The 26,348-nt window shown below is 56.5% G+C and overlaps 5 protein-coding genes and 1 long non-coding RNA gene across 9 annotated transcripts; 2 read left to right on the plus strand and 4 right to left on the minus strand.

Moving 5' to 3' along the window:
• Positions 1-578: 578 nt before the first annotated feature.
• On the minus strand, positions 579-5,108 carry LOC134561166 (myelin protein zero-like protein 2). Its single transcript, XM_063417912.1, has 6 exons — positions 4,768-5,108; positions 3,261-3,427; positions 2,720-2,930; positions 2,390-2,534; positions 1,914-2,001; positions 579-1,418 (listed from the first exon to the last, which is right to left on the minus strand). The coding sequence occupies exons 1-5, from the start codon at positions 4,820-4,822 to the stop codon at positions 1,941-1,943; spliced, it is 639 nt and encodes a 212-aa protein (XP_063273982.1). The 5' UTR covers positions 4,823-5,108; the 3' UTR covers positions 579-1,418; positions 1,914-1,940.
• An 822-nt stretch (positions 5,109-5,930) lies between these two features.
• LOC134561103 (T-cell surface glycoprotein CD3 epsilon chain) lies at positions 5,931-10,655 on the plus strand. Of its 4 annotated transcripts, XM_063417769.1 has the most exons (9): positions 5,931-6,060; positions 6,918-7,076; positions 7,173-7,275; positions 8,300-8,320; positions 8,591-8,605; positions 8,790-8,990; positions 9,562-9,714; positions 10,046-10,092; positions 10,384-10,655. In XM_063417769.1, exons 3-9 carry the CDS (start codon positions 7,227-7,229, stop codon positions 10,438-10,440), a joined length of 543 nt encoding a protein of 180 aa, XP_063273839.1. In that variant the 5' UTR covers positions 5,931-6,060; positions 6,918-7,076; positions 7,173-7,226; the 3' UTR covers positions 10,441-10,655. The 4 variants fall into 4 exon arrangements, with proteins under 4 accessions (XP_063273839.1, XP_063273841.1, XP_063273842.1 ...); XM_063417771.1 differs by lacking the exon at positions 8,591-8,605 and having other exon boundaries at positions 5,932-6,060; XM_063417772.1 differs by lacking the exon at positions 8,591-8,605 and having other exon boundaries at positions 5,932-6,060; positions 6,918-7,275.
• Positions 10,656-11,600: 945 nt separating this feature from the next.
• LOC134561128 (T-cell surface glycoprotein CD3 gamma chain-like) lies at positions 11,601-13,420 on the minus strand. Its single transcript, XM_063417812.1, has 5 exons — positions 13,190-13,420; positions 12,678-12,881; positions 12,233-12,364; positions 12,038-12,078; positions 11,601-11,815 (listed from the first exon to the last, which is right to left on the minus strand). Exons 1-5 carry the CDS (start codon positions 13,260-13,262, stop codon positions 11,753-11,755), a joined length of 513 nt encoding a protein of 170 aa, XP_063273882.1. The 5' UTR covers positions 13,263-13,420; the 3' UTR covers positions 11,601-11,752.
• A 494-nt stretch (positions 13,421-13,914) lies between these two features.
• Positions 13,915-22,289, plus strand: ZW10 (zw10 kinetochore protein). The gene is made up of 16 exons (XM_063417811.1): positions 13,915-14,179; positions 14,673-14,807; positions 15,312-15,413; positions 15,563-15,640; positions 15,741-15,900; positions 16,054-16,203; positions 16,604-16,795; positions 16,976-17,139; positions 17,324-17,506; positions 17,690-17,928; positions 18,666-18,737; positions 19,337-19,506; positions 20,037-20,167; positions 20,399-20,530; positions 20,733-20,935; positions 21,060-22,289. Exons 1-16 carry the CDS (start codon positions 14,063-14,065, stop codon positions 21,178-21,180), a joined length of 2,349 nt encoding a protein of 782 aa, XP_063273881.1. The 5' UTR covers positions 13,915-14,062; the 3' UTR covers positions 21,181-22,289.
• On the minus strand, positions 22,285-24,396 carry TMPRSS5 (transmembrane serine protease 5). Its single transcript, XM_063417631.1, has 8 exons — positions 24,284-24,396; positions 24,068-24,111; positions 23,783-23,945; positions 23,424-23,596; positions 23,229-23,327; positions 22,912-23,054; positions 22,528-22,680; positions 22,285-22,410 (listed from the first exon to the last, which is right to left on the minus strand). The coding sequence occupies exons 1-8, from the start codon at positions 24,394-24,396 to the stop codon at positions 22,402-22,404; spliced, it is 897 nt and encodes a 298-aa protein (XP_063273701.1). The 3' UTR covers positions 22,285-22,401.
• A 269-nt stretch (positions 24,397-24,665) lies between these two features.
• On the minus strand, positions 24,666-25,564 carry LOC134561129 (uncharacterized). The gene is made up of 3 exons (XR_010082858.1): positions 25,478-25,564; positions 25,136-25,258; positions 24,666-24,792 (listed from the first exon to the last, which is right to left on the minus strand). It is a non-coding gene; the product is annotated as an uncharacterized LOC134561129 (long non-coding RNA).
• Positions 25,565-26,348: the final 784 nt, after the last annotated feature.

Raw genomic sequence — 26,348 nt, forward strand, 5'->3', positions numbered from 1 at the left:
TCAAGCGCAATCAGCAAAAAAAGGAGACCTGATGAGGGTCACAGAGAGCAGCTGCGTCCCTTAGCCAGGGACCCCTGGGACTGGCAAGTTTTAGGGATGTAATAAATCAAGATGTTGATGTGTGTCTGTGTGTACATTGCTAACTGGGCAAAACACCCAAGGTTTATAGATCCTAGAGCTGAACTGTCTTGGTTATAATACCAAAAATCCCACCTACAGCTCCAAAAGACCCCGGCCAGGTGAGGAGCCTGTCCCTGAGCAGGGGGAGAAGTTGGCTGGGGTGACATAACTTGTGTGGGAATCATTAACCCATCGTAAGAGAGGGGCTGTGCTTGGAAAGTTATTAACTCCGAATTCTGTTCATGAATAATGGTGGAAAAGTCCAGTGGGGTGGATTTGTCGGACACCACGCAGCACCCAGGCTTGGGCTGCTCTGAAATCAATAATCAACATCTTCCTGAAGTGTTTAATTATTGCACACCAGGTAACGAATCCAATTTTGGGGACAAACAGTGCAAATCTGCTCATTTGAGGTGTCAGGGGCCCCAGGTCACATCCCCCTGCCACACCAGCACAGCTCTCAGCAAGGCCCTTTATTTACAACACAGGTGAGTGAAAACAAAAACAGACAGACAGGTAACAGCCAGGGAGCGTGGCTGGCACAGCACAGGTTATAAAGCCATAAAGACACTCTACAAACAGACAGGGCAAGGCTTTGATTTGGGGCTGGGTAAATACTGTAACAGAATTGTTTTGGGGCTGGCTGGACACCGTTAGAGCTCTGTGGGTTCCAGTTCTTGGGAACAGAGGGGAATGTTGGGATAATGAGAGTGGGGATGGGAACAGCTGCAGAAAAGTCTCTTTAAGCCCCAAAATCTCCCAAAGCTGCCAGACATGGATGTGCAAACCACCCTGGCTGGTGAATGTTGTCCCTGACAACAAACAGCACACCTCGCCAGCTCTAACACTGTCCATCTAATGTAGAAAAGGGATTCCAAGGACGTTTGTGGTACCAGCTGAGACCTCGCTGCTCGGTCTTCCTTCTCAGGGTGTCAGGGAGGATTCTCAGGGAATAAAAACAGGGCAACACAAAGGCACGTTGTGGTTTCTAAGGTGCAAGAGTGCGTCTGCTCAAACACCTCCCAGCCCTCTGCTCAGTCAGTCTTGGCACTTTCATCTCCCAGAGAAGCCGTGCTCACATTCCAGAGGTGAGAAGATGAAGGAAAGTTCTTTGTTCATGGGGCAGGATCCTCCAGCTTTGCTTCACCGGAGGGAATTCACAGCTCATGCAAAGTCACCCTCTTTCCATGCAAGGCTTTCAGGCTGAGCAGAGGCTCACGGGCAGCGTGGGGCGTCTGTAATCCAGCTTTGTTCTAGCACCCCAAATTACAAGCTTTCACCGGCTGCTTTGGAAGCACCTGAGAAGAAAGATGGTAAGAAAAACAAACATCCATTACTCAGGGTTATTGTCAAAAACCAAAATAATAGAGGGAACTGCTGACCTCAGAAACTGTGGGTAAAATTTATGCTGACACGTTTAGGCAAAGAAGTGAATATGGAAACAGGGCCAGTCTTCCTGTTGTAATTTTAAAACAATCAAGGTTAAAGTAGTCAAAAGGCAGATTCAAAACTGACAAAAGGGAAGTAATTCATTGCTCTTCATCTACAAAACAGGAATGCCATGGAAAGCAGCAACAATGGCTTTCCTGCTAATGCTCCTCAACACCAGGGTGGAGAAATCTCTTGTACATTTAAGAGGCTGTGATTGTTCAGCTGTCTCTGAAGGATCCTCAACGGCAAAGCGTGACTGTGGCCTCAGTTCTGAGTGTGAATAGCAGGAAATACCCGAGGGAATCTGTCTAAGAGAGTCCACAGGAACTGAGACATGAATTAGAGAAGGTTTGGATGGGTACCTGCATTGTGTGCACCAGCAAAGACCTTTAATCTTCCAGTGGAATGGGTTCCTTTTCTTCCCCCACCTTCAGGCTCTCCTTTTCTTTACTGTTATAAAAGTGGGAGGGAAAAAAAAGAGAAAAAAAGCCCAAATCAGTGTCAGGCTGAGCAGCAGGATGTCCTGAGTCACACACACGGTGAGAGGTGAGTGTGCCACACGTGTGGTGAGCACAGCTCAGGGGCAGGGGGGTGCCCACCACCCCAGCAGTGTGTCCCTCTCTGAGTGAGGGGACACTGAGAAGGACAAGGGCCAAATGAGGACTCCAGACCTTGTCCGTGCTGGGGCTCTGTCCTGCATGCAGACAGACAATTACTGCTAATTATTCTGTGTTTTGCATTGTAGATGCTCCCTGCAGGGTCCCAGCCAGTAACTCAGAAAGGCCGTGGAGATTGCCAGGCTCTGCCAGGAGCCTCTCTCTGCCCGCCGTGTCCTCACCCCTCGGTGTCTGCCACCTCCGTCCTCTTGGCTCGCGCTTTCCTGCGGTGCTGCCGGCAGATGATCACGGTTATCACCACGATGATCATCAGGACAGAGGCAGATCCGATGGCCACGGCCAGGAAATGGATCTCTGAGAAGCTCACTGCATGGGGAGAGACAGGGGAGTGAAGCAGAGGGACACACGGGAGGAACGAGGCTGGGATCTGTGAATAAAACCTTTCCTCGGGCTCCTCTCTTTCCCTCATTCCCTTTTCTCCCATCATTTTCCCAGTGTGGAAGAAGGCCACTCCGGTTAGATCCACACCAGCTCTGGGGGGTTTCTCTCACCTTTCTGCACAACCCGGAGCCGCACCTCCCCGATGGTGCCGTAGACATCGGGCCAGTTTGTCACCTGGCAGGTGAAGGTGCCGTTGTCGCTGGGCTGCAGGTTCCAGATGATGATGGAAACGTCGTTGCGCTCAACGTTCCCATCCCAGGTGACTCGTTCTTTAAACCTCCCCGAGGGGGGCTTGTAGGGCTCCTTCAGGTAGTAAAATACCTACAAAAATCACAGAAACATCGAGAGGCCCGGCTTGGAAGGGAGCTGGAAGATTCCTGAGGCCTTGCCGGGTGTGGGATGTCACCACTTGGCTGTGGTGTCAGCAGGCCCAGCTTCGTAAAGCCACAAATATTTTAACCTTGATCACCCAAAACCAAACATGAGAGTGTTTTTAGGCAGGGTCTACAAACAGAGCTCGGATTAATCACTGCTAGTGATGAGGGTTCAGATGTACCTGTGGGTTTTGGGAGTGTCTGTACCCACTCGCTGCCCACCCTGGGTGTTGGGGCAGGGGGAACCCCTGAGATGGAGCACAAAGGTCTCACCCACCGGCTCATGAGGGCTCAGGTCCTCGGGCTGGAAGTTCCAGGTCACTGAGAGCTGCTGGCCCACGGGGCTGCTGCTGGAAAAGGTGCATTTCAGCCGCTGGTTGGTCCCGTTCACGGCCACCACCTCCTTGGCGGTGTGAACCTCCACGGCTGCCGCCAGCCACAGCGCTGCGGGCAGACAGGGGGAAATCAGTGTCCGGAGTGAGCTCATCACCGCATCCCTGCTCCTCAGCTTCAGCTAAATGGGGGCCTCATGTGGCCAGGGAAAACCCGAGTGTCTCACCAACACTTCAAGGGAGGTGGTCCTGCAGATTTATTCAGAAAAACGTTTTCAAACTGGACTGAAACCCACCCCAAAACTGCTATTTTCCATGCTAGAACTTCCATTTGTACACTTCCTACTCAGCCTCATGCACACCGTGGAGGAACTGCTCTTACTGATATATCCAGAGTCAGTTTTAGAGGCTTTATAGCCCGGCTGGGCAACTGCAGGTAAATTGAGTCAGGCTGAAGAATTTTAGAGGAAATCCTCAGGGTAAATATGGGTTTGTTTTTCCATTAAACATCCCCACAACCTGCATGGCTGCTACTTTAAAAATAAGTGAGCATCACCCATTTGATGCCCCTCTGCAAGAGGGACAACCAGCAGGAGGGAGATCAAGAAAAAGAGAGGAGGAAAATGAAAAATTAAAAAAAAATTAATGGTTTGTTGGTGAAGGAAATAGAAAATACCAATATCCTGCCACATTAGGAAGTGAACTCACCCCAGTATGATTCAGTCCAAAAAGAAAGCTTATCTAGGGTTATAAAATATAACATCATAATGAAGATGTATTTGGAAATGATTTATGACTAAATACTTCCTTCCAAATAATTCCTTATCTCAAAGGAAAAATACTCGGAATGACAACACATTGAAGGTATTCACACGTGAAAAACGTCATTGGCAGAGAACACGTTGCTCACACACGGAGTCGGTGCCAAATATTTTCATTTCAAACTCCTTGAAAAGAACTAAGCGAGAAATAAGAGCAAAATAAGTTTTTTCAAGGTAGATTACGTCAGCGTGCCGATGCACTTGGGAAAGGAGGATGTGTTATTCCTAAAATCCGGGTGTTTTGATATAAATCTCTGAAAATTCAAGTGAGTTTGGTGTCAGTCTGGAACCTTTGCTGTGTGAGGGATCTGAAGCCGGGGCTCCTGGACAATCCCCGACTGTTTAGGAACAAAGGTAGCAAAAAGAAAAAAGCTGAAAGGCTGGGAGTAAAGTTCAGGTTCCTGGCAGGAGAGAAAAGACGCTGAAACCCGAGCTGAGGAGGAGATCGGCGGACGAGATCCGTGTTCTTCCTCTCGAATACGCCCAAACCTGTCGGGGAAGAAACTCAACAACTTCGAGCACTTCCAACGAGCCCTGCACTGAAAGAATCGCAGCAAGGACGGGGGAAAAGCCTCAGCCTTAGGGATAATCGAAGGGGGGAGGAGAGGGGAGCGAGGCCGGGGTTCCTTACCTCGGAGCTGCGCCCCAAGGACGAGCGCAGCGCCCAGCCAGGTGCGGCCGCGCATCGGGGACGCAAATCCGGGGCTGCAGACACAAATCCGGGGCTGCAGACAGACACAAATCCGCCTCGGGTCCTCGGGGAGCGGTAAAAGATGAGTTTCTCAAAGTCTTCCCAGTACAGTGGGGCAGATTCCCTGCCCGCAGCGAGGGAAGGTGAGCGCTCCCCCCGCGCTCCCGGCCGAGCTGTGCCCAGCCCCGCTCACTTCTGCCGTAAATCGGCGAGATTCCCAAGGCAAGGTGAATTTCTTCCCCCTCCCATATTCCCCTGCTCTTTTGTGTTGCAATCTTTCCTCCTCCCAGCCGCCACCCGAAACCACTCCCCTCTTGTGGGAGGCAAAGGTACATTTGCCTCGAGGTGTTCATAGGTGGCTCGAAGGAATGAGGGCCCTTTGTTCTGGAAAAAAACCTGCGAACAATCCTAAAAAGCGCAGCCCAAAAGTGACAGGAAGGAATGAGGGCCCTTTGTTCGGCAAAAAAACCTGCGAATAATCCTAAAAAGCGCAGCCCAAACCTGACAATCCGTGGCAGCAGTTCGGGCTCTCATCCAGAGGATGGAAAGGTCCCACCAAAGGCAGATCCCTACTCTGAAATCATTTGAAAGTTCCTTGGCTGCAGCCAAGGATTGGGAGCCTGGTGCTTGGGAGGTTCTTGGAAAAAGCGGGAAATGGGTCCAGCCTGGCCGTGCCCCAGGCACGGCTGGGGAACGCCGCGGTGCTCCGCAGGTGACAAATTCCGTGGGGCACAAAATATTCTGATTTCCTCTCAGGGGTGCAGGGGGAGGGTGCTCGAAGCTCTGGGAAGTTTGGGGGGCTCCCTTCAGCGATTTGGTGATGGGAAAGCAGCACTGAGGGCATCAGCTCCCTGGGCTGTCCCCAGAAGAGAGCAGGGAAGCCTGTGTGTGCTAACACATCCCTGCTGACGGCTCCAAGCATCTCCGTTTTCCCGGGAATGATTTGGTCCCGTGATAGCCCTTCGTTACTTCATCTCCCCAGATTTTCACGCAGTTACTATTCACACGTATCACCTCCTTTTGTTTCCTTGCCACCGAGAATATTTGTCACTGCGGGGCTTTGTTCGGGTTCTATTAAAGTTTAGCAGCCAATTTGCTGCCACTTCCTGATCCTGTTTCTGCACAGGGCTGGGAACAGCCCCCGTTCCCACCTTTGCCTGCAGAGTTTCCCAAATCTTCATCGTCTTTCAAACCGTGTGGGCTCCAGCTTTTAAGAGAAAGAACGCATCACCGGTAACCTCAACTCTCTGTGCTCCATTTGGAAACACAAACGAGGAAAAGGAAGCCCTGACGGCCAGAGAGAGCGCCCCAAGAAGGGAAATGGGGCACAGCCACGTTCCCTCTCTGCCCATGCCAGCCTCCCTGCGGGCAGCAGAGCCGGGGATGCCCGGGCCGGTCCCGCGGGGTCTGTGCCCCCCAGCCCCGGCTGGCACGGACCGTGCCCGGCGTGCGGCGCTGGCCGCGGCTGGAGCCCCCTCTAGCGGGGCCGGGCCGCGTCCAGGGCAGCGCCCGAGCCCGAGAACCTCCCAAAAATGCTGCGGGATAACTCCGGGAGGGCTCCGGAGAGGGGCTGAGCGCAGGGGAGGGCAGGGGGCGATGGGCTCGGCGCTGTGCCTGTGCAGAGCGGGGTGCTGAGCTTTGGGTGTGCCTCGGGCTCCTTCATTGCACCTGCAGGGAGGGTGGAGAGGGGCTCTGTCAGCAGCGGTGGAACAGAACAAGGGGGAATGGGTTCAGACCGCCAGAGAGCAGGGTTAGATGGGAGGTAGGGAAGGAATTGTTCCCTGGCAGGGTGGGCACGCCCTGGCACAGGGTGCCCAGAGCAGCCGTGGGTGCCCCTGGATCCCTGGCAGTGCCCAAGGCCAGGCTGGACAGGGCTGGGAGCAGCCTGGGACAGTGGGAGGTGTCCCTGGCCAGGGCAGGGGTGGCACTGGAGGGGCTTTATGGTCCCTTCACCCCCAAACCATCCTGTGATTCCACATAAAATTGTTTGCCGCAGTTGGAAGTTCTCAAACTCTCACTTTGAGGAGCTGCTGGGAAGGTCCTGATGGCGAATCTGATTCCAGCTCGTTTCTCTGTCCTGCTGCTCCCAGGGCAGCTCCAGGAGCTGTCCCGAGCCTGCAGAGCTGGTGCAGGGCAGAGCAGCCGCCCCTCGCCGGCGGTGACGTCCCATGAAGACATTTTGAGCCTCCACACTTCCTGACCAGGGCTTACTTCACGTGTCTGGGTCTGCCTTGGCTGCTCTGGAAGGAGTGAGTCCCCCAGCCCTGCCCGGGTCGGTGACAATTCTGGGAAAAGCCATCCCAGGCCTTTTTCTAGGAAAGCCACCGTGCTCTTTCCTGCCACAGCCGTGCCAGTCTGATGTGGTGGAGAGGAGCAGCAGCAGGAGGAGGAAGACGAGGATGAGGCTGGAGCAGTCCCTGCCCCTCCTGGGGCTCCTGCTGTGTGCAGGTGAGTCCCCAGAATTCAGGCAGCCGGGCTGGAGCAGCTCAGTGCAGTGTGAGCTGTGAGGTTCCAGCTCCTCATTTCGGTTTCCTCCTTTATCCTTGCACTTTTCCTAAAGCCTTTCGGGACCCGGGTGAATAACCTCAGGGGTGGTGGGATACCAGGGGGTGCTGGAGGCCCCAGCTGAGCAGCTGGAATGCCCCTGGTTGGGGATGGAGAGCAGAGCACCTGCAAAGGCTCTGAAGAAACCAATAATGAGAAGAGAGAAGCGTGCAGGTCACCCAATTAAGGGTTGTTACAATAAAACTACAACTACTCTGCCTAAGTCCTGCAAATACCAATCTTTAGAAACGTGGTTTATCAGTGGCCTGTTCTTTTCTTCAGATTTAAAATTCTCTATGTAAAATAAAAAAAAGCATCTGGTCATCTTCTCTCCAGCCAAGTCCTCAGTTTGTGGAATTCAAATCTGCAATCACTTATCCCCGTTACTTTTTGCACAAAGACAAATGTCTTTAAAGGAAATCACAAATCTGATTGACACCTCCTAAAAACTCTTTCTTAAATGTTCCAGCTCCAGAGCCCTGCATAGAGCGAGTTGTTTCCTACAAGGCAGAAAAACCACACAGATAAACAGTTTTACAGCCTTAAATCCACATCAGGCTCCCACTCCTCAGTGGGTTCTCTTGCAGAGGACAGAGGTTCTCACCAGGGGGTTCCAGCAATGTTTGCTCCACAATAACAAAGCAGAATTTCAGCGTTTGCACCTTGCAATAACAACCTTTCTTTCTGAGCTGGGTTGGAAAATGATTCAAGTTTCCATTCTGCATTAGGCTGTGTTGAAAATGGCTTCAGAGTTCAGAACAACATCCTGTCTCACCACCAGAACATTTCTGATGCCCTCAGCATGAATTGGGGATTGTAAACATCTCCTTCAAGCTGCTGAGTCCAGGAAGGAGGTCCTGGGAGTAGGAAAGCTGTGTGATATCTGAAACTCAATTACTTAACATTTCCTATTCATTTTTTTTTGCAGTTGGCACAACAGCTCAGCAGGGTAAGTGTATTTTACCGCCATCCTTAACTATTTAATATGCTTAAAACCCCAAATATGCCTCAAAAGTGAGGACTGAGAGTCAAATAGAAAGATTTGAAGTCTGTAAATATTACAGGATAGGAAAAAATCACTGTTCATTAACTGACAGTGATCTTACTGATTGGAGAAATTGGCCCTTAATTGTTATCAGTGCTGGGCATTTCCAACAGCACCAAGCAGTGAGGCAATGATGAGACAATTTTTTAACACTCCTTTTTTTCTGTTTTGCAGATGAGGAATTTGAGGGTAAGTGAATTTTACCAGCAAAATATTAGTATCTTTAATACTAATCTTTAGTACTAAGCTTTAATACTAAGCTTTAAATATCTTTAATATTTAATAGGATATAGAGGCTGTAGCTGACTAAAAACAGGTAGAAATATTTGAGTTTTGTCCTTGTTTTCTTTTTTCATTGGTATGTCTTCCCAAGGGGAATTCCTGGTGGAGATTTCTGGCACCACGGTGACAATCACGTGTCCCTTGGAGGATGAGAACATCCAGTGGGACCTGCCTAGGAAAACAGACGAAACCAGGGACAGGAGTTTGATTATAAGAGACCACGACAGCGCTCCTGCCAACCTGAGCTGCTCCTCGGGCAGTAAGAGGCGTCAGCTGTACCTGAACGCCAGAGGTGAGCGCAGACCCCTCACCCTGCACGGGCCAGTGGCAGGTTTGGGGAGGGGACAATTGGGGTTTGGTGCTGGGGTGGGAGAATTCAGTGCTGCTGAGGCCTCTCCCCTAAATTTAATCCTGATTCTAACCTCAACCCTTAACCCTGACCCTAACACTAACCCTGACCTTGACGCTGATCCTAACCCTAACCCTGGACTCTAACCCCTGACCCTAAACCTAATCCCTAACCCTAACCCTGATGCTAAACCTGACCCTAACCCTAACTCTGACTCTAACCTTGACCCTAATCCTTACCCTGACCCTAACCCTAACCCTGACCCTGACCCTAACCCTAATTCTGACTCTAACCCTGACCCTAACTCTAACCTTAACCCTAACTCTAACCCTGACCCTTCCTGCTGAGTGTGGGCAGTTAAAGAGTCCCAGTCCCGTTTTTGGCAGAGGGAATCTCCCCTTTCCTCTCAGTTTGCCCTTTTCCCCTCCCCGGCTCCCTGCAGCCCTGTGCCAGCCCCCAGGTGAGCCAGCCTGGCTGTCCCTGCCCCTGAGCAGCCCCTGCCCCCTCCCTGCAGTGTGTGCCAACTGTGAGGAGCTGGACGCCTGGACCGTGGCGGGGATCATCACTGCAGACCTGCTCATCACCCTGGGGCTGCTCATCCTGGTCCACTACTTCAGCAAGGGCAGGAAGGGCCGGGCCAGCACCGCTGGGGACAGCCGGCCACGAGGTGAGAGCCACTCCAGGCATCCCCGTGCCACCCTCTGAACCCCCAGTGACCCCCTCAGCCTGATGGGGAATCCTCTGCTCCCCACGAGCTCCCAGTCCACGCTCCTGCTCCCCCCTTTGCTCTCCAGGCTGCCTTTGTGCAGGGATAGCAGCGGCTGCTGTGCCAAAGCCTCCTGCACACAAGAACCCATTTCCCAGGGGAAATGCCCCTTCAAGAGCTCAGAATAAATCCATGGGGGGTGATCCGTGGTGTGCCTGGCCCCGGGGTCAGCCTGAAGGTGCCTGGTGCCAGGAATGCCCAAGAATTGCCCCTCTCTGTGCCTCTGTTTCAGGTCAGAAGATGCAGCGTCCTCCCCCCGTCCCAAACCCGGACTATGAGGTGAGGACAGAGCCTGAGCTTCCCATCCCTGCTGCCTGGGGAGGGAGAGGCAGGGCTGGGGCTGGCAGCCAGGTCATTTATCCTTGAGGGAGCACCCAGCCAAGCTCCAAGTCCTCCTGGCATGGGAGGAAGAAGGTGGTGAGGGTGCAGCTCCTTTTCCTGGCACTGCCACAGGGATTTGCCTGGGGGCAGAGCTGCAGCTCCCCGTGCTCTGCCCCTGCTCTGCAGGGCTTTTCCCCGTGCTGGGTGGGCTCAGGGATTGCTGACGGGAGGTCTCTGCTGTTCCCACAGCCCATCCGGAAAGGCCAGCGGGAGGTGTACGCAGGCCTGGCACCCCGGGGCATCTGAACCCCCGGGGGTGACGGGCTGGAGGCCAGCAGGACCACAGCCAAATGCTTTGCCCAGCTTGTTCCCAGCTCTCTGCAGCTCTGCTCTGGCATCCTGGGGTAAGCCAGGCGGCCACAGGACAGGTACACATTGTCCCACCCCGGGCTGTGCCGTCAGGGAACAGAAATGAGCACATTGGCAAGAGATTTCCTTCTCATTAAAGGACTGCAGCCTCACTGGTGGCTCCTGGTCTCCTTTTCCCATCACACTTCTCTCTGTTGGTTTTCCCTCCAGTTTAATTTCTGCCCTGGGTGCCTCCACTCGTTTCTGGTGGTTCCCTGGGCTGAGAGCAGACCCTCCTCGAGGGGATTTGCCTCTGACCCCGTCCTGCTCTCACCCTCACAGCCTGACCTCCACTTCAGCCACAGCAGCAGAGGCAGGCAGCAAAAACCCCCAAAACAGCCCAGCAGCAACGGCTGAGAAGGGCCCGTGGGTGGTTTGGTGCCTGTCTCACGTGGAAGGTGGCTGAGGCAGCCCTGAGCAGAGGAAGCAGCAGCAGGGCAGGGCTGGGTGGGCTGAGCTGCAGCAGGGCAGGCGAGCCCGGCAGGATGTGGTTTGCAGGCACAGCTGGGCTCCTTCACCACAACACCCCTGCAACAGGCAGGGAGATGGTGAGATACACACAGCAGCAACCCCCAGCAGCTCCAAAACCTCTCAGGGCCACGTTCTCACCTTCTGCAGGCCAGCGCTGCTGCAGGGACGCCTGCTCAGCCCCCAGTGGGGTGGGAGAAGCTGGGACTGCTCTGGGTGTACAGGGCCTAAAGTTTGCTTCAAAAAACTCTAAATTTTGCTACATCCCAGTGCTCCTACCACCACTGTAAGTACATCAATGTACAAGTTTGCCCTGGGGTTTGTCCCACCCTACACATTCCTTGTCTCAGCAGGATCAGCACCCGCCCAGTGGCAACAAACAGCTCTGCCCCTGTGCTTACCTGCACCAGGGGAACATTGCTTTGTCCTTCCAAGGGTGAGGTGATGCTGCCTGGCCCTGTCTGGTGTCTGTGTCCCATTTTGGGGACTCAGACCACGTGAGCCGTTTCTGCTTGGGGCTGGGCAGTGGAGAGCAGTGCCCAGATCCCACCCCACGTGCACCTTGGACACAACAGTCGGAGCAGGGGGGCTGTGGGACAGGCTCATCTTTAATGGCAGGAATACAGAAGTGCAAGAGGTCATGGAGTGAGCACAGGGCTACCAGCAGCCCATCCTGGAGGGACCCCCAAGCTGAACCAGCAGGCTGATGAAGGCAGTCTCAGAGGCTCGGAGTCTTCCCACTTCACCTGCGGGCACGGGCGGGAGCCAGCCGGCTGTACTGCTCATCCTCCCGCTCCCCGAGGGGCTGGCAGGGGGAGGAAAGGGGACATGAGCCACCACTGTGCCTGCCCAGCCCTGGGAGGGCCAGCTGGATCAGCCTTTGGCAAGGATCTCTCCATACTGAGGTGCACACACACACTCAGGGGTGATGAAGGTGTCCCCACACACTCAGGGGTGATGAAGGTGTCCCCACACACTCAGGGGTGCAGAAGGTGTCCCCACACACTCAGGGGTGCCCCACACTCACCTGGTAGAGCTCGTTGCTGATCAGGTTCTGCCTGTCAGAAGCTGAAGGGAGAAAAGTCAAGATCAGGGATCAGGGAGCCACGGGCAATGTGGGGAACACTTACAAAGGAACCCAAGAGCTGGCTGCATGCCCTGGGTGCCACACAGAGCCCCCAGGGGTGCCAGGCACAGCGCTGGGGGCCCTCCCGCCCCTCACCTCGTGAGGAGTGTCCCCTGTCGTGGCCAGTGACGCAGTACACGGCCAGGGCCAGGAACAGCGTGGCCACCACATCCGCGACGACGATGCCTGAGATGGTGGGAGCGTCCACCTCGATGCAGTTCTGGCACACTGCGAGCCCAAAAGGACACGGGCACTCAGGGCAGGGGCACAAGCAGAGCGCTCAGCCAGAGCAGCCGGGCTTGCTGTGCGAGCCAGGGCAGGGGCACACGCTGCCACGTGTGCCCCACACCCAGTGCAGGGCCAGAGAAGCAGGTCCCGGCACTCAATAAGGCTGCAGAGCTGTCACAGCGGCACCACACGCAGAGGAACCTGCAGCAAACTGGTGGGGATGCTCCCAGATGGGGGAAATTCCCTCAAGACTTGGCTTGGGTGAAAACTCCAAGCAGCCCTGGCTCTGGAGAAGAAGGTGTGCAACACTTACTGCGATAGTGCACCTGGAGGCTTTTGTTCTGCCCTCCCGTTTCACACACGTAGAGGCCCCTGGGGTCGTCATAAACCCCGCTCAGGCTCAGCTGTGCCTCGTGTCCAACCGCGCTCCCGTCCTTCCACCAGGTGACGTTTTTGCCCTGGCCTCGCACACATTCCAGGAACACCTTGCCACTGAATTCCTTCACGTAGATCTGCCCTGCGGAAGGAGAAGGGAGCGGAGAGCTTCAGCTCTGAGTTATCCACAGCAGCACAGAGCTCGGAGCTCCTTTGTGGGGATGAAGCATCACGTCAGGCTGCCCCGAAAAACCTCTGGACAAAGCAGGCTCCCCCGTCCCTGCTGCACTGATTCCTTTTCCCCATCACCATTCCAAACCCTGCCCCGGTGGAAAACCCCACCAAGGAAAACCCCACCGGGTGGAAAACTCGAGGCTCCTTCCCGCACCCTCCCAGCGCATCCAGGGACCGCGGCGAGTGTCCGGCCGCTGACCCCACCCTCGGACTCACCTCGGACGCCCCAGCTGGCCGCGGCCAGGCTGGCCAGCAGTGCCCAGGCGCTCAGGACCCTTCCCCCGGCCATGGCCCGGCGGCGCTGGCTCTGTCCCCGCTCGCAGGACGCCCGGAGAGCCGCTCGCCACAAGGCACCGCCGCCCGCGCTGCGTCAGGCGCCGGATGCCGGGGGCTGCTCCTCCCTCCCCCGGCAGCCGGCGGGGGCTGAGGGAGCCTCCCGCTCACCCCGGAACAGCCCGGCACCCCTGGGAGCGCAGGGAGGCGCGGGGGGCTGAGCTTCGGTCCCCGGCAGCCGGGGAGCCTCGGCAGCCACGGACCCCGGGGGTCAAGGACAGCCCAGTCCCTGCACAGCCACAGCATCCACAGGTCCCCCGGTATCCGGGGAGCCCCTCCAGCATGCGGGGAGCCCCCCGGCATCCAGAGACCCCTGCACAGCCACAGAACATAGCGGCACCCACAGGTCCCCCGGGGAGCCCCTCCAGCATGCGGGGAGCCCCCCGGCATCCAGAGACCCCTGCACAGCCACAGAACCCAGCGGCATCCACAGGTCCCCCGGGGAGCCCCTCCAGCATCCAGGGAACCCCCCAGCATCCAGAGACCCCTGCACAGCCACAGAACCCAGCTGTATCCACAGGTCTCCTGGCATCCGGGATGCCCCTCGGTATCTTCGTGTCCCCAGAACCGCGGTCCCCGATCCCCCCAGTATCTCCGGGTGTCCCCATAGCCGCGGTCCCCGATCTCCTCAGTATCTCCGTGTCCCCATAGCCGCGGTGTCTCCCGGTGTCCCCGCGCGGTCTCGAACCCGCGGCCCCCGCTCTTGCTCCGCGCCGCGGTCCCGTGTCCCTCGCGGCCGCCGTAGGGCGCGCAGCGATGGCGGCGCGGGCGGGCTCGCTGGTGGCGGCCGTGCTGGCGCACTCGGGCCGGCTCGACAAGGAGCACCTGGGAGCCCGCGTCGGGCGCCTCTCCCGCCGGGTCGAGGAGCTCAAGGCAAGGGACGGGGAACGGAGGGGGCGCGGGGAGAGGCGCGGGGCCGGCGCTGCGGCGGAGCCGGTCAGGACCGGGTGTCCGGTCCGGGTTTGGAGCGGGTGTCCGGCCCTGGGTCAGTCCGGGTGTCCAGCCCTGGGTCAGCTCGGGTCCAGCCCGGGTTTGGAGCGGGTGTCCGGCCCTGGGTCAGTCCGGGTGTCCAGCCCTGGGTTAGTTCGGGTGTCCGGCCCGGGTATGGAGCGGCTGTCCAGCCCTGGGTCAGTCCGGGTGTCCAGCCCTGGGTCAGCTCGGGGTCCAGCCCTGGTTTGGAGCCGGCCCTGGGTCAGCTGGATCAGGGTGCCCAGCCTTGTTTCAGCCCGGCTGTGCCGTCCTGGTCTGTGCCCAGCCCTGCTCAGTGCCTTGCCCATCCCGGGTGCCCCGGCCCTGCCAGGCTCTCTCACCTGCTGCTGTCCCTGTGTCCCCGCGGTGACACTGCCCCGCTGCTCGCTGTCCCCAGGGAGAGGTGTGCACCATGATCAACAAGAAGTACAGCGAGTTCCTGCCCAGCATGCAGAGCGCAGAGGACCTGGTGGCGCAGGTGGAGGGGCTGGCCAGCAACATCGACCTGCTCAAGGCGGGCATCGAGAACGAGGTGACTCCGGGGGGACATTCTGCTCCATTTCGGCCCAAATCTGCAGCCCCCACCCCAGCACGGGGTGTTTGGTCACAGCCCCAAAGCTGCCAGAGCTCAGGGAGTGTCTGGACAACGCTTTCTGGGTGGGGTTTTGTGGTTTGTGAGATCTCGATGATCCTGGGGTCCCTTCCAGCTCAGGAGATGCTGTGATTCTGTGACTAAGATCCCTGGGTGATATCAGCCCTAAAGAATGCCTTGAGGTGACACCAGGGTGATCATTAACAGCTCTCATTAAGGGATTGTCACTCTTGTGTGGGTGCAAAAGTGTGTCACAGTGTCCTTCAGTGAGAAGGACATGGTGGATGAGGTGGTGGGAATGTGACACAGGAATCAAAAGGATGGAGTTTTTTTCCTCCTCACCAAATTATTCTATGAACAGAAATAAATGATAAATAAAATTTAAGAGGAAAATGTGTGTGCTAACAACTGCTGTCAGTGAACTGAAAACCATTGTGACTTTAGGTCCAGCGAGACCTGAACGTCGCTGTTGCCGAGTTCACAGAGCTGAAGCAGCAGCTGGAGAGGGACACGCTGGTCCTGAGCGTCCTGAAGAAGCTTCAGGAGGTGAGGAGGGGAGCAGAGCAGCCCTGCTCCTCAGTGTGACACATTGCTGTGGGCTCTGCTGGATGTGTCTGTGGCTTGCAGGTTGGGGTGAGTGTCTGCAGTGTGGGGACAGAGCTGCAGTGACCCCCACGTGTGTTTGTCCTTTGCAGTTTGACACAACTCTCAAGGAGTGCAACTCTGCCCTGCTGGAGAAGCAGTACGTGACAGCAGCTCAGCAGCTGGAGAAGGTACCTGTGAGCCCTGGCAGTGGGGATGGGTGCCCTGGGTGAGTTCCAGGGGTGCCCCAGGCAGGAGCAGCCCTTACCGAGCTGTGTTTGCTGTCCCCAGGCACGGAGCAGCCTCAGGAGCCTGGAGGCCCGCAGGGGCTTTGAGCTGAAGATCCTGAAGGCCCTGGGCACAGAGCTGACGGTGCAGACACAGAACATGATCTACCATCTCGGGGAGGAGTGGCAGAAGCTCATTGTGTGGAAGCTCCCCCCTTCCAAAGGTGCTCACAGGGGTTTTTTCCACTCTTTCTGCCCCACTGAAGTGCCTGTTTTCACCTGCAGGGTGCATGTGGCAGTAAAACTGTTGGGCTGAGGGAGGGGTAGACCTTTGCTTCTGCTGTGCCACTGACAGCCCTGGTGTGGTTTGTGTGCAGGCAGCAGCAGCCTGGAGGCCGTGGTGCTGTCGGAGCTGCACTTGCACACGGTGCCACCCCAGGACGAGGACGCTGCTGTCCCACCCCTGGCTGCTGTGCTGCAGGCCTTGGCTGTCCTGGGAGAGCTGCACTCCAAACTCAAAGATTTTGGTAAGACAGCCCCAGAAACTGCCCCAGTAGCTTGGGGGGATAGTTCAGGCTTGTTTTAACATGGGTGGTGAGATCCACTTCAGCAGGACACTGGGAAACTTCTTCTTCTCCTGGTTTGTGTTACCCACTGAGGTGAATGCTGTAGCTCTTATTAATAGATTAATCCATTACTTACCTGGATTTATTTCTCCTTTCCTGAATTCAGTGTACTTTTGATCTATGACTATGTGGTCTCACGGCTTGATGCTTGAAGAGTAATTCCTCATTAGTAATTTCCTGATAGAGCTGATCAAGAGATTATTCCTTCCACTTCTTGCAGTCTCTAAATCCAGACTAGCCAGGGCTGGACCCCACTGGAGCAGTCTGCTGTTGGGAAACCTCTGTTTTTCCCTTTGCCCAGGCCAGTTGTTGCTGCAGCACATCCTGAAGCCGCTGATCTCACACCCATCTCTGCAGCCCGTCCCAGAGGAGCAGCCAGATGTGTTCATCCTGAGGTTCAGCTCCCAGGAGCTTGCCTTGGACGAGTCCTCTCCTATGGAGGTGTTTGACAAGATCAGGCTGGTTTTTGAAGTTCTGCACAAGTACCTGCTAAGTAGGTAGTTCCTCTCTTTTGGAATTAGTTATGATCAGTACCTGGTTCATTAATGAGGGTTTTCTGGATTGTTAATCAGCATTATGTGCAGGGAAAGTGGAGGAAAGGCTTTTGAACTAATGGAAGGTCTGGCCCAGGAGGCAGCTGTATTAAAATCCATTTTTCTTTTCTGGGATACAGATGTGGCCCTGGAGCAGCCTGGGGGAGGCAGAAAGGAAGGCAGAGTCACCCTGGCAGAGCTGCTGGGGGAGCTCATCTGGGAGGAGCTCTCAGACTGCCTCATCCACAACTGCCTGGTGAACTCCATCCCAACCAACAGCAGCAAACTGGAGCAGTACAAAGAGGTGGGTGCCAAAAGCCCCCTCAGGTCTGAACACAGGGCCCAGGCACTCCAGTGTGGTGGCATTCCAGTGGTTAATGTCCTCCAAAACCTCATTCCTCCTTTGCTTTCAGCTTTTATATCCAGTTTTACTTTGTTCCCTGGTTTTAGGAGGCTATGCTAACGTAGAACACATCTGCTCTCCTCAGGTGATCGAATCCACAGAGGAGTTTGAGAAAGCCCTGAAGAAGATGCAGTTTTTGAAGGAGGACACCACTGCCTTGCTGAAATACGCCTGCAATGTGGATTCCCACTTTGCCAACAAGAAGTGCCAGGATGTGATCATGGCAGCCAGGAGCCTGATGACCTCAGAAATACACAACACTGTGAAGGTGACTGGGGATGCCTCACGCAGCTTTTCCATCTGGAAAACAATCTCTGAACATTTATTTTAACAGTGCTGCAGTGCTGTGTTTATCTTGAGTCTTAAATCTCTGCCACTCAGTGCTTTTTAATCTTGCATATTCTCCTCTTGAGCTCTTTAATTCTGTTCCCTCTCTCTTGTTTCCCCTTAGATCACACCGGATTCCAGCGTAGCCCTCCCGGAGCTCCCTGATCCCGGCTCAGGAGACCACCTAAAGATGCACAGACCCTCCAAGCTCCTGCAGAATGGGACAGTGAATCTGGGGGCCGAGGGCAGGCTGAGCCCGTTCACCCTGTGCCTGCCCACCTGCCGCATCAGCTCCTCCGTGCAGCAGCTCGTGGAGCTGGCTTACCACACCCTGCTGGAGGCCACGGCCAGCACGGATCTCTGGTAGGAGTTACCTGGCACTCTTCAGTTATGGTTATTCATCAAATCGATATTTATTTATTTAGTGACTTTTATGTCAGCCTCGAGCATCTGGTAATAGGTTTAAAGAACTTGAGAGAGTAGAAAATACTCAAAATTAGACTCAGTACTCTTGTTGTGGCTGGAGGATGTATCCCTGGGTTTGGGCAGGAGGCTGACACTGCTGCGGGCTGTTCCTTCAGGTCCAGCAGTCCTTGGAGTTGAGTTGTTTAGAAAAATCGAACCCATCTCTTTTTCCCAAACAAACTCTGCTGTGAGCAGAGTTCTTGCTGTCTTTGTGCCAGTGAAAGCAGAGAGCTCCAGCCCTGCAGCTGGCAGGGCTCTTGGGGAAAAACAAACAGGATCTGCAGCAACTTGGCTTCAACAAGCCGAGCCCACAGCCCTGGAGCAGGAGAGTTGCCCAGGTAACAGCTGCCCTCAAGGGGCAGAGAGAGGGCTGGGTGTTCCTGCACACCTGGAGGGGCAGGGACAGTGTCCCCTTTGTTCTGGGCTTTCATGGATCTCCCTTCCCCACTGAACCTCAAGGTCAGCACGGCCTTTGTGAGTTTTGCAGGGTGGTGACAGTGCTGTCATTGATCCTGACAATCCCCTCTTTGTGCCAGTGCTTCACTGCTCACAGAACCTTGTTGTGGGGCAGGCTGAGGGTCAGCTGTGAGCGGGACATCAGTGCCAGGCTGACAGGAGCCCTCTTTCCCTTGTAGCTGTGTGCAGCTCTTCGACTGTGTCAGGAACATCTTCCAGCTCTTCTATGAGGTAGTGCCCACATACCACAGGTGAGTGTGTCCGTATTTCCTGTTCTGGGGGCAAATGCTGCTGTTGGAACAGTCCCACTTGTCCACTGCAGCAGGGGCTCCATCAGGAACAATCAACTCTTCAATCTCTTATCAAACCAGACCTGTGCAAAGCACGTGCTTGAGAGTTTCTGTGTTGGCAATCTGACGGTGAAGGGTGTGGGTGAAGTTCTCACATAGCTGTGTTTGTTTCCAGCCACAGAGCTTTGACCTCGGGTATGATGCACAGATTTTTCATGATGCTTTTGCTGTGGAAAAAAGAGCAGCAATGAAGATGCAAAGTTCACAGTCCTGTTGGAGAACTTCTCTCCCTTTTCCTCACTGTGACTTTGCTCTACCAAAGTACATTCCTGTTTGAAAGTCCATGGCTGGAAACAGTGTAGGGTAACACAGGGCTCAAATGCCTCAGAGCCATTTCAGACTCTTTTCCTGCCCGTTCCTGTGGGGATGTGAGAGGTTAAATGTTTTCACTCTGCTGTCAGTCAGGCCGTGCGTTACTCTAGGATAGACCCAACCATTTTTTTACCAGAACCAGCTGTAAATAAACCACATTTCTTCCTTTTCCCCTCTTGCTGGGCCAGGGAGAACCTGCAGAAGCTGCCCCAGCTGGCTGCCATCCACCACAACAACTGCATGTACCTCGCCCACCACCTGCTCACGCTGGGCCACCAGTTCCGCTACCGCAGCACCAGCGTGCTCAGCAATGGGGCCGCCACCTTCGTGGACCTGGTGCCTGCCTTCAGGAGGCTGGGTAACTGTAACTTCCCTCCTTCCCCCTTGGAATGTGCTTGGGAATTCACCCTGCTGCGTGGTTTCATGGAGCTGTGGCTGCTCCCTCAGTGCGAGCAGGGGGTTGGTGTTTCTTGGACAATTTCTTCCCAATTTTCTGAATTGGGAAGTTCTGGCTCTTTGAAACCCGTATCTTAGTCCCAAGTTCAGTATCCAGCAGGATGTAGCACTGTGTTATGGGATCTGCTGCTCTGTCCTTTGATATTTTCATTAGTTATTCTACAGAAATAAATTCAGAGATAAATTTGTGTGAGCTAACAGGAGTCATCCACAATTCATTCACTCTGCTTTTTTTGCAGCAGTGTTGTAGCAGTGCAAGCTGCACAAGAGCTCACTGGTTAAACTGGCTCTGGGAGACTGTTTGGAGACTGGAAATTTGATTAAAAATAAAACGTTATAGCAAGTTCATTATTCAGCACTTACAGTCATAAATAGGCAGAGCAAATTTAGTAATTGCTTAATTGCTTCTCTGTGCTTGTTTGGCTCCTAAAGGGATGGAGTGTTTTCTGGCCCAGATGCGAGTGCAGAAGGGAGAAATCTTGGAGAGGCTCTCGAGTGCCAGGAATTTTTCCAACATGGATGACGAGGAGAATTATTGTGCAGCAAAGAAAGCCATAAAGCAGGTAAGGGAGGCAGAGGAGGAACATGGCAGTGCCTGCAGGTATCCTGGGGAGCTGCAGTGTCATCTCAGCCCTGACAGCTGTGGAACTGCTCAAAAACCTGTTTCCTGAGGGGGTGCTTTGGGTTTTTTGTCCTGGGCTGTGTGTTCAGCAGGATTGCTCTGTTGTTTCTCCCCGTGTGTGCTCACCTGTGCCAGGTCCTGCCTGGTGCCACACTTGGCTGTTGCCTTGCAGGTGCTGCACCAGCTGAGGAGGCTGGGCACGGTGTGGCAGGACGTGCTCCCTGTGAACGTGTACTGCAAGGCCATGGGGGCCCTACTGAACACAGCCCTGGCAGAGATTGTCACCAGGATTGCTGCCCTGGAGGTAACAGCCACGGGGGGTGCTGGGGACAGCGTTTGTCACCTCCAGAAACTCTCCCCAGAATCACATTTCAGGGCACAGTTTATTCACACAGAAATTACAGTTGTGTATCCATGGGAAATGTTCACAATCCCATTTTTTCATTTCACTTGGCACTCCAGAGATAAACCTCACTTGTGCTCTGTTGGTGTTTTCCCTGTTCCAGGACATCTCTGCAGAGGATGCAGACAGGCTGTACTCCCTCTGCAGGGTCATGGTGGAGGAGGGACCCCAAGTCTTCACCCCTCTGCTTGAAGAAGACAAAAACAAGAAGTACCAAGAGGAAGTTCCAGTCTATGTGCACAAGTGGATGACATTCAAGGAGCTGATGATCATCCTGCAGGCCAACCTCCAGGAAATCGTGGATCAGTAGGTGTTTTCCTTTCCAGCTGCTGGCCAGGGGCAGGATCAGGGCACAGGTCCCTGGAGGTGTGTTTGAGGTGCCATTTCTGGGCAGATTGGTGACATAAAGCTCTCCCTGTCTCCCGTGCAGGTGGGCTGATGGCAAGGGGCCTCTGGCAGAGGAATTTTCGGCAGCTGAGGTGAAGAGTCTGATCCGAGCCCTGTTCCAGAACACGGAGAGGAGAGCAGCAGCGCTGGCCAGGATCAAGTGACTCCGGTTTAACCTGCATCTTGGGACACAGCAAGAGCAAACTGACACTTGCAAATGTTTTAATTTCACCTTTCTTATTTGTACTGGTCTGAAAAACTTTGGGAGTGGGTAAGGGCTTGCTGGGGCTTGGCTGGGGGGAGGAGCATTTCCTGGCTCAGGTTTGTGTAACTCATCTCAGGCTGGGCTCAGGGCCCTGCAGGGGCGTTCCCAGTGCTCAGCTGGGACTCTCCTGTGCAGCTGCACATCAGGGGACCTGCAGCCCCTCTGTCACCTCCTCTGTCCCTCCAACCATACGTGGAACCCACAGACCTGGAGAGTTTTTGATATCCCTGCAGGAAGTGCCAAACTTTCCCACCTCAGCTTCCCCTGAGGAGCAGACCTCAAGGGAGAGACACTTCAGAGAGGGATGGGGGGAGAGGAGATCCTGGCTTTGGTCAGGTCACAGGGTTTCTCACAAGTAGGAAAATTCTTTTATTTCTCATGGAAAATATCTTCAGACTGATTTAGAGCTTTACAATGTCACTTTCCCAAGTGTGGAAGCCACTTCAGCTCCTTCCTTTGTGTTTCTGTTGGGTGTGGGCTGTGTAACTGGTGTCTTTTTGATGTTGTATTTTCTGTCCTTTAAGAATTATGAGAGAAATGTAAACCAATATCAAAAGGGAATGGAAGGTGCACTCACAGCATCGAGTCACAAAAGGCTGTGTTTGACACTTGGAATATTTTACATTGCTTTTAACTGAAAATCTCACTGAACTTAGCCCAGAGCCCAAGGTGGAGCAAAGTCCTTCCTGCCTAGAAGAGTTTCAGTCAGAGTTCAATGTTTTAATCTGTTGTCTCCTGTTGTCTCCTTTTGTCATTGGCACTTTTGTCCCCTTCCTGTTGCCATTTCCAGGCATTTGTGCAGGGGCTGAGGCTTTCCTGTCACCCCAGTCCTTGCAGAACCGTTCTGGTTTTATTTCTTCCCTCTCCAAGTGTTCTGGGCATCTCATGGGATCCCCCACCCCTTCAAACAGTAATCCAAAACCACCCATTTTGAAAAACACTTCTGCCCTCTTGTTTGTTCACAGAATTGTAATTTGCTATTTTCTTTAATAAACTATTTATACTGAGCATGCTTGGGAGTCTCTTTGGGTTCCAGTGAGGCAGGAGGGGCCGGTGCTGGGCTGCTCTTCACCCGTGGGCAGGGCAGCGTTGCTGTGTGGGGTCTGTCCTTGCCTGGTTCCTACTGCATCTAACAAAATCCATAAAAAAGGAAACAGAAAAAGCAATCATATTGTAAAATAGGTTCTAAAGGGTTCCTGGGATTTGTCTGAGGAGCAGATGAGGCTGGGCACAGAGCTGGGCTCACCTGGGTGACCTGGTGGATCCAGGGCAGCAGCTGGGCCACGTTGGTGTAGACGCCGGGGTGGTTGGGCTCAGCACAGCCCTGGCCCCAGCTCACGACGCCCACCAGGCGCCACGTGGAGCCGTCCCAGCACACCAGAGGGCCCCCGCTGTCCCCCTGCGGGGCAGGGCACAGCCTCAGCCCGCTGCGGGTCCCTGGGGCTGGCCCAGTGCCACCCCTGCCGGCTGCCACCGCCCCGTGCTGCTCCGAGCTCCCCAGGGAGCACCCAAAGCTCGGGGCAGCCTGTGCCTCACCAAGGCTGGCCCAAAAGTGTCCCCAGGGTGTCCCCAGGCTGTCCCCAGGGTGTCCCCAGGTGGCTGCAGGCTCCCCTAGCTGCCCCAGCCCTACCTGGCAGGCGTCCACGCGTCCCTGCAGGTGTCCTGCACAGAGCATCCTGGCCGTGAGCTCACCCCGGTACACGCAGGAGCTGTTGCACCTCCGGGTGCCGATCAGGGGCACCAGGGCCTCCTTCAGCGTCCCGGCCACCTGCGCTGGGGACAGGGACACGGAGAGGGCAGGAGGGAAACCAGAGGGGGCGGCAGGGGGAGGTGGCACTGCCCTGAGGGCTGGGGTGGAGACAGGGATGCGTTCGGAGGGGAAGGGGCTGCCCGGGGCCGGGGAAAGGCTCCCGGCAGTGCCCAGGGACAGCCCCGGGGGGAGCTCACCTTGCTCAGGTGCGGTGTAGCCCCAGCCCGACACCCAGCACTGCGTGCCCTGCAGCAGGTCCTGCGGGGCAGGCGGCAGGCACGCGGCTCGGATGGCACCTGCGGGGACAGAGGGGACAGCTCAGAGGGGACAGCCCCGGGACAGCCCCGGGACAGCCCCGGGACATCCCCGGGACAGCCCCAGCCCCTCCTTACCTGAGAAATTGAGGGGCACCCGGAGCCTCATCAGGGCGATGTCGTAGTCGAGGCTGCTGTGGTTGTAGAGCGGGTGCGGGATGATGTCCCGGACCGGCACCCCGGCCCCGGGCTGCAGCGAGCCGCGGGTGACAATGCCCGCAAAGACCCGCCAGGCTGGGGCCGGGGGCTGCCTGCGACCGAGGGGACAGCGCTGCCCTGAGCGGGGCTGGAACACCGGGGTGGGCTGGGGGTGGGCACGGGGAGAGGCTGGGGATGGGCACAGGGAGCCCGGGATGGGCACAGGGAGCCCGGGATGGGCACGGGGAGCCCGGGATGGGCACGGGGAGGTGGGGACAGGCACGGGGACCCCGGGGTACCTGTGCACGCAGTGAGCTGCCGTGAGGATCCACTCGGGGGCCAGCACGGAGCCCCCACAGCGGTGCTGGGAGCCCTGGCACACACTGACCTGCCAGGGCCAGCGCCCGGGGGCCACGTCTGTGCCCCCCACCACCCTGAGGGCCCCCGCCTGCAGCCCACACTCTGCAAGGAACGGGGGGAGAGGCTCCAGCTCCAGCCCTCCCTGCTGGAGGGGAGCGGGAGTAAAGGAGCTGCTGCAGGCAGGCAGAGACCCTGCGGACACGGGAGAGGGGGGAATCGCTCACCTGAGCACTGCAGAGCCACGATCCGACCGGACTGGCAGCTGCTCCTGTGTGGGAGCAAGGCTCTGCTCAGAATAAACCTCAGCCCAGACCCCTGGGGTGTGCAGGGCGGCTGCAGCAGTTCCCGAGGGGTGTTTGCTGCACAGCACCTGCACAGCTCCGTGGTTACGCCTGAGAAGAGGCTGCAGCAAACCCTGCTCGCCCCAGGGCTGCCCTTACCTGACCTGCCACAGGTCCTCCAGGCTGCCTTCCTGCCGGGGCCTCACCTGCAGGAACTGCTGCCCTGCACTCACCTGGACATCCCTCAGGCTCACTGCCTTCTGCTGGGTCATGCTGCAGGAGCAACAGGGAATGTCCCGGGGAGGGGTCAGGGGTGTCCCCCTGCCTCGGGGGTGTCACAGTGCCAGCTCTGGCAGCTGGCAATGGACGTTTTGGCTGGAAGGACCTTCTGGAGCTGTCCCTGCAGGTCCTGAGCCCGGTTTCCCCGGGGAATGGCGTGGCCTGACAAACCCCAGCCCTCGAGCAGCTGCTTTTGCCAAGACCATCCCTTCCCCATGCAAAGGGCAAAGGCAGCTGCCTGTGCCGTGCCCACCTGAGGTACCCGAGGTGCTGGCAGAGCAGGGTGCCCAGGGAGGGGTCCCAGTGCCTGTGGCACACCAGGAGCCAGCCAGGATGTGCCTCCACCCGTGCCTCCAGCAAGGAATTCGCTGTGCTGATCCTGAAGGACACTAAAGCCGTTCCATTGCAGACAACCTGTGAGCTCCCTCCCCCTGTGCAGGGCCATGCACAGCCAGAGCAGGAAAAAGCCCACCCTAAACCCCAGAAAAAAACCATCTGAGGAATTAGAAACCCTAAATGAACCCAGCCAGAGGGGTCACAGGCAAAGGAGTCATGGAAGAGTCGCCTTTGCTGTGGGATCCCTCTGTGCAGTGAACCTGCAGTGCTGGGGGTTCAGCAGCTCTTTAGAGAAAAGCAAAAGGGTGAAATGCAGCAGATACTGATTTTTACAGAGCCTCTTTTCTGCCCGGCTCCCCTCTCCCCAGCACCGTGAGATCAATCAAAGGTGCAAACCTGTGCTGGGAGCCCCCCGGACCACGGGCTCCTCCTCCTCCCCATCATCACAGGCTGGGCTGGCGTCCAAGCCCTGCTCCTGGGGGGACCCCTGCCCTGGCGGGGGCTCCTTCGTGTGCTTCACTTCAGGAGACAGAGAGGGAGGTGAGGGCAGGCTCCCACAGCCCGGCAGCACCCAAAGGTGCTGTGGGCACAATCCTGCCACTGCCGGGGTGATTGAGCCTCTCCGGGAGCACAGCCCTGCCCCACCCCAAGCCAGGGCTGAGCAGGGAGCGCCCACCCCAAACTGGCACCCCAAACTCCCTGTCAGGGGGGCAGCAGGGACACTGGGGGGACACTGACCCAGCAGCCACGTCCCAGCCGCCAGCCCCGCCAGCAGCCCGGCCACCCCCAGCAGCAGCAGCAGCCTCCTGGCGGGGCAGGGAGCCCCAAAGGACACCCCGGCAGCACCTGGAGGGGAGGCACAGAGGTCAGTGTGCTTGCTGTGTCTCTCATGGCTCTCCCGAGCCCCTGGTGAAGCCCCTGGCAGGTCAGCGCTGATTTCCAGGGCTCACCTTTGCCCCAGGAGCAGCTAAGCCAAGCCGTGGATTCTGCCCCAGCTCAGGACCCAGAGCCCACCCTGTCCCCAAAGGCCACAAGCAGCTCACCCGGTGTGCCCTGGGCAGGGCAGTGTCCCTGCTGCTCCCCTCCTGGGCTCGGCCATCCTGGGGCTGTGCACGGCATCCTCGGCGTGGTCCGGGGCTGGGGACGCTGCTCTGGGGACAGGAGCAGAGCCCACGGCAGCCCTGGGGACAGGAGCAGAGCTCAGGGCAGCCCTGGGGACAGGAGCAGAGCTCAGGGCAGCCCTGGGGACAGGAGCAGAGCCCAGGACAGCCCTGGGGACAGGAGCAGAGCCCAGGGCAGCCCTGGGGACAGGAGCAGAGCCCAGGGCAGCCCTGGGGACAGGGCTGGCTGTTTGGGAAGGGGATGAGCTGTGGGATCCCTGCTCAGCACGGCAGGAGGAGCCGAGCTCAGGTCCCCAGGAGCCAGCTCAGGTTCCTGTGCATGCGCTGAAGGCTCTCCCTGTCCCCAAACCCCCCTTCTCCTGCTGCCAGGGCCCTGCAGGGCTGGGGGCCGTGGCTCAGCTCCATCTCCTGCTGCTCCAGGTGTCCCAAGGGGACCCTCCTGTCCCTCCCTGGGGCTGCCCCGAGCCAGAGCAGCAGCTGTGGGGCTG

Source organism: Prinia subflava, chromosome 22, assembly GCF_021018805.1.
Source record: "Prinia subflava isolate CZ2003 ecotype Zambia chromosome 22, Cam_Psub_1.2, whole genome shotgun sequence".
Classification (NCBI taxonomy): Eukaryota; Metazoa; Chordata; class Aves; order Passeriformes; family Cisticolidae; genus Prinia; species Prinia subflava.